The sequence below is a fragment of the Otolemur garnettii genome, unplaced genomic scaffold (genome assembly GCF_000181295.1).
Source record: "Otolemur garnettii isolate 467f Iridium unplaced genomic scaffold, OtoGar3 scaffold00293, whole genome shotgun sequence".
NCBI classification, from domain to species: domain Eukaryota; kingdom Metazoa; phylum Chordata; class Mammalia; order Primates; family Galagidae; genus Otolemur; species Otolemur garnettii.
Window position 1 is genome coordinate 306662 of NW_003852688.1, and position 5646 is coordinate 312307.

At 38.7% G+C, this 5646-nt stretch overlaps 1 protein-coding gene across 3 annotated transcripts in view; it reads left to right on the plus strand.

Moving 5' to 3' along the window:
- Window positions 1-2060: 2060 nt before the first annotated feature.
- The window catches only part of TMEM209 (transmembrane protein 209), a 36858-nt gene continuing 33272 nt past the window's right edge, over window positions 2061-5646 (plus strand). The window contains exons 1-5 of one of the 3 annotated variants that reach the window (XM_023508939.1): window positions 2061-2123; window positions 3035-3171; window positions 3281-3339; window positions 4122-4253; window positions 4993-5234. In XM_023508939.1, coding sequence (XP_023364707.1) covers window positions 2121-2123; window positions 3035-3171; window positions 3281-3339; window positions 4122-4253; window positions 4993-5234 — 573 coding nt within the window. In that variant the 5' untranslated portion in view covers window positions 2061-2120. Of the gene's footprint in view, window positions 2124-2242; window positions 2283-3034; window positions 3172-3280; window positions 3340-4121; window positions 4254-4992; window positions 5235-5646 lie in introns of those variants that run through there. The other 2 variants (XM_003803315.3, XM_023508938.1) reach the window with 2 other exon arrangements.

The following is a 5646-nucleotide window of genomic DNA, read 5'->3' on the forward strand; positions in this document are numbered from 1 at the left end:
GTAGAGTGCTGTGGTATCATAACTCATAGCAACCTCAAACTCTTGGGCTTAAGCGATTCTCTTGCCTCAGCCTCCCAAGTAGCTGGGACCATAGGGGCCCATCACAACACCTGGCTTCTTCTTGTTGTTGTTGTTGCAGTTGTCATTGTTTAGCTGGCCAGGGCTGGGTTCAAACCTGCCAGCCTGCCTGCATGTAGCCAGTGCCCCACCCACTGAGCCATGGGTGCCACCATGCCTTGATCTTTTTTTACTAAAATTTATATATAATGTATTTTCATATCTTTACATCTAAGTGTCTAAGTTATCCACTTATTTTGATATAGTCTCTTTTATATGTATCATACCACTGTAAATTAAGATACATTGTTTGAATATATTGCAGACTAAATTGTGTTCCCCAGAATTCATATATTGAAGCCTTTACCCCCAATTTAACTGTATTTGGAAATAGGGCCTTTTTAAAAGTAATTAAAGTTAAATGAGGTCCTAAGAGTTGGGCTCTAAGCCAATATAACTGGTATCCTTATAAGAAGAGAAAGAAACACCAACCAAAGATTCAAGAGCACAAAAACAAGGCCATCTGAGGACATGGAGAAGGTAGCCATCTGTAAGCCAAGGAGACGGACCTCAGGAGAAATCAACTCTGCTGACATCTTGAGGACTTCCAGCCTCCAAAATTTTGAAAAGTGAATTTCTGTTTTTTAAGTCACCCTGTCCATGATATTTTGTTATAGCAACCCCAATGCAAAATACCAACTATCTATCAAATTTGGTCAGTAGTGTTCTTTTTTAGACCTTGAATAAATGCACAATAGCTTATAGATTACATTAAGTGAGGGGAAACATAGGTGTGCCTATAATGAACTACATCAAGTGTGTATAATTTCTTCTTAGGAAAGAGTCAGATGTGAGAGAGGTGGGAAACTGGTATTCTAATTTTGACCATATATTGAACCTTTTCACTCTGAACACTTTTCAAGTTAGTTCATATCTAAATCCAAAATGGGAACAAATAATGTTGCTGCTAAGGGTATCAATAAATGATAAAAATCACCCTTAAAAATCTATTAGATCATTAAGAGCACAGCATACCTACAGATTTTCACTAATATACAATCATGAGGAAACTTCATTTTCTTCTATTTGATCTTAGAATCATTTTAGAAAAAATTTTGGTCATTGGCCATCCATGATGTAATGATCCACTAGCTTATTTATTATGACAGGCTTAATGATTTTATTAGGAGGCACCGTTTCTCCCTATGCGGAACAATTTTGAGTCCTCAGGTCCTGTTGTTCCTGGCCGTTGGCCATCTATCTAGGGGGGAGGGGTGTCACCTCTTCCAGGTAGCTTGCCGCCCTGGGGCTCCTCCAAGACTCCTCGGCCATTCCCAGATTGAGCTCCTCCTTGCAATAAACCAAAAATTTTCTTTATCTTTGCGCCTGGCTCAGTGGCACACTATAGGCATTTGTGTTTGTTAAATAAAACCAAACTCAACTTCCTTATGAACCTTTTCATTAGGATTAGTTCTCCCAAAGAATACCCAGGAAAACGTGTTATTATTATTCTTTAACCTCAAAACCACTAGCAACTTCAATAAAACAAAATTTGGGTTTGCTTGCTACTGTTGCGCCCTCATTACTTGTATATTTAACAATTTACATCGAGTCAGAACTCTTGCCATATAAGAAAGGGAAAAGAAATGCTTTGTCATTGCCAATGATGTCTGGACACTTTATCCTGCACTATATATCCAACAATTAGCCACCCTGCTTACTATGCTTACAAATGTGAGTCCATAAAGGCCCTAAGGAAGTTAAAAATATATTAACATATACAAAATTCAGCTTGTTATAGTTATTACTTTTTACTTGGAGTTCAGAACCTGGTCTGAATTTTGCTGCTCAGCTTTCTCCCAGCAGCTCAGTGGGAGCCACAAATCCGAGAGCTGTTTCCCTGGTAACGCTCCCAGCCTCCTGTCCCTCCGGCCTCCTCCCCTTCTCGCGAGAAGAGACGGCCCTGTTCTTCCGGTAACTGTAGTCTCGGCGCTAGCGTAGCCCTCAGCTTCGCGCATGTGCAGTAGAGAGTGGCGCGAGCCCGCGGCTTCCGGCCGGAGAGCATGGTGCGTTCTTGGGGTCATTTTTGTGCTTCCTGGACGTGGAGTCCTCGCAGGCTGTAGAAGTTCCGCGCCTGCTGATCTCCACGGGCTTCAGCCACGGGAGGATGTGGCTGGGGGGACCCCCAACCGTGGTAGGACGAGGAAGGAAGCCATAGTTAAAGGGTGTGCTGAGTGAGGGTGCCAGGGAAGAAGCCCTCTGGACTGGGAAGTTTGGACGCGGGGCTAGGTGGCGGGAAGGGTCCCGTTCTGTGCTCTATGGGGTAAAACACCTGCTAGAACAAGTTTTCCACTTGTCTACAAGAGTTGAGCCTAGCAAATCAAATGAAATATAATTCCTAACTTGGAGTAAAACTTAAGGCACACTTTCCCCACTTTCTAATCCCTTCACACCTTGAGTGCCCGCCTTTCTAAAACTTAAACCCTTGTTCTTTGTTGGCACACAAAATGGAGATCCCTGGCATACAGCAGTCCAGGTGTACAGTTGTTTTAGGTTCAAATAGTAATGGTTTCTGCCTAAAGCTGTAGGAGAAGTCTTTATGATTTATAGCATATATGGAATATTTTCTCCCAAAACTTGATACCTTGAGTTTCTGAAAGTAGCCCTCTGCCTAGTCCTTGCAAAATAATAGCCAGCCTTTAAATAACAAAATAAGACTTTTTTTTTTTTTATCAGAAGTACTAAATTGTTCTCTGAAATAGCCAGTTCTCTGTTGATTACACTATGATACCAATGGAGATACAATTTAGTGTTCTCTTTTACTATACTAAAAATGGAGAAAGTTTTGGTAAGACATTTTAAAGATTAGGGAAGATGTGTGTATTTTCGTTACCTTTATAAAGGACAAAAATTTTGATTCCTTGAGAAATAATTTTCTTTTGATTAATTCCTGTGCTTTTTTTTTTTTTTTTAATAGATGCAAGGGGAGCCAAACCCTAGTGCTTCCCTTATTGACAGGACCATCAAGATGAGAAAAGAAACTGAGGCCAGGAAAGTGGTTTTAGCCTGGGGACTCTTAAATGTATCTATGGCTGGAATGATATACACTGAAATGTAAGTTAAATCAGCCACAAAAGTGAAAATGTAAGAAGCCATTGACAAGTTTTTGAGTTTTGATTTTGAGTGTTTTTAAGTTACTGAAAAGACTTTCCAATTTTTTCAGGACTGGAAAGTTGATTAGTTCATATTATAATGTGACATATTGGCCCCTCTGGTATATTGGTAAGTAGTTTTCACTGTAATTTAGATTTACAACCAATGCAAAACTGCTTTTAGGTTTAATTCAGCTTAGCATTCATTTCTTCATTCAACAAATATTTGAGTGCTTACTCTGTTCTAAAAGCTGGGATACAGAGGAAGGGAACACAGTAGAACCTCCTTATGGAAGGAACATTCTAGTAGCAGAGACCATCAAATTAATAAACAATATAATTAACAGGTAATTATGAGTTCTGTGAAGAAAAACCAAGTTTGGACATAGTGAGATTTATATTTATTACTCTCCTGAAATGCCCTTTTTCTGTCTCTGCTTTTTCACCTTTCAAGACCAGCCCACTTATCCATTCTGTTGATGCCTTCCTCTCTTCTGTCTGTGCTTGTCATTATGGATGTTAAATACTGCAGTTTGTACATGTTAATCTAAAGTTTGTCATAAGGAAATAGTGTGGCAAATGGAAGAGCAAGGGATTTGCAGTCTGCTGACCTTAGAATCATGGCTTCTATAACTAGCTACGTGCTCTTGTAAAAGTTACTTAACTTCATTTATTGTTGATTTAAGATGAAGGTGAAAATATTTATTGTACAAGATCGTAAGGATTAGTGATATTTGAAAACTCACCAGTAAATTTCCTAGACATTAAATGGTAACGGTTAATATTAAAGAGAATAAGAAAGTAATGTTTAATTTTTTTGTTAATTTGCTGAAGTATGGAGGGTTTTCCTGTCCCCCCACTAAGTGGCCTCTACATACTGTTTTTTTAAAAAAACAAATTATTCTCTTCCAGAGTTTGCCCTTGCATCTCTTTTCAGCCTTAATGCCTTATTTGATTTTTGGAAATATTTCAAATATACTGTGGCACCAACAAGTCTGGTTGTTAGCCCTGGACAGCGAACACTTTTAGGGTTGAAAACAGCTGGTAAGTGTTTTATATCTCTTGTAAAGGTACGGAGAAGGTTGGCAATAAATCTTCCTCATTTAATTTTCTCTTCTCATAGACTCTGAACTGGAAGGTACTTCTAAAGCCATCTGGTTCAACTATATTAAGCAGGTCTACAGTAAATTATCTTAAGGCGGCGCCTGTAGCTCAGTAGGTAGGGCGCCAGCCACATGCACCCAGGCTGGCAGGTTCAAACCTGGCCCAGGCCAGCTAAACAACAGTGGCAACTACAACAAAAAAAAAGGTATCTAGGCAGTTTGGCGGGTGCCTGTAGTCCCAGCTACTTGGGAGGCTCAGGCAAGAGACTCACTTGAGCCCAAGAGTTTGAGGTTGCTATGAACTATGACACCATGGCACTCTACTGAGGGCGACATAATAAGACTGTTGTATCAAAAAATAAATAAATTATCTTAATATCCATGATTATTCTTACTATATAAATTCAACGACTTCATAGAAATTTGTTTCATTATTCAGTTAAAATTAAAAGACTAATTCTTGTACTGAAGCCAATTGCTTATTTTGAACTCTGGGAAATGGTAAATAATTTCTTCCTTTTGTTAATAATACTTTATATGATTTACCAAGTTACTCTGTTGCTTTCTTTTTTCCTGAAGAAGAAGGCTTAGTTCCTTAAATATGTTTTCATAGAAATTTTGTGTGTATATGTATGTGTGTGTATAATATATGAGAAGAAAGTATGTTCCTTTTTTTCTAGTTGTACAGACTACTCCTCCGCATGACCTGACAGCAGCACAAATCCCTCCCTCTCCACCTTCCCTTTCAACTCAGGGTCAGAGTGTATTGAGTTATAGCCCATCCCGTTCACCCAGCACCAGTCCCAAGTTCACTACCAGCTGTATGACTGGATACAGCCCTCAACTACAAGGTCTGTCCTCAGGTGGTAGTGGTTCTTACAGCCCTGGAGTGACCTACTCACCCATCAGTGGTTATAATAAGGTAATGACTCTTTTCTCTTGGTTACTCACATTATTTTAGAATTGAGAGATACACTGAAAATCATCTAGTGAGTTAACACACCTCTTATCAGTGAGCAAACTGAGGAACAGAGGCTAATTAACTTGCCCAAATCACCCATTTAAAAAGCCAAGAATAGAGTACAGATTTTCTGACACCTAGTCAGAAGTTCTTTACATAATGTCTTAAAATAAAAGAGAAAAAAGTTAGCATTTGCAAGCTGATGAACCAGATTTACTAAGACCTTTCAGTAGTTTAAAACAATTTGAAACTATGGTGATTTGCTACATTATTTTCCTTTATTCATGTTTTCCCTCTTTGTTTCTTTATGTGAAGGCTTTGTATACCCTTGTAAAATTTTATTTTATTTATTTATTCTTTTTTTTTTTTTTTA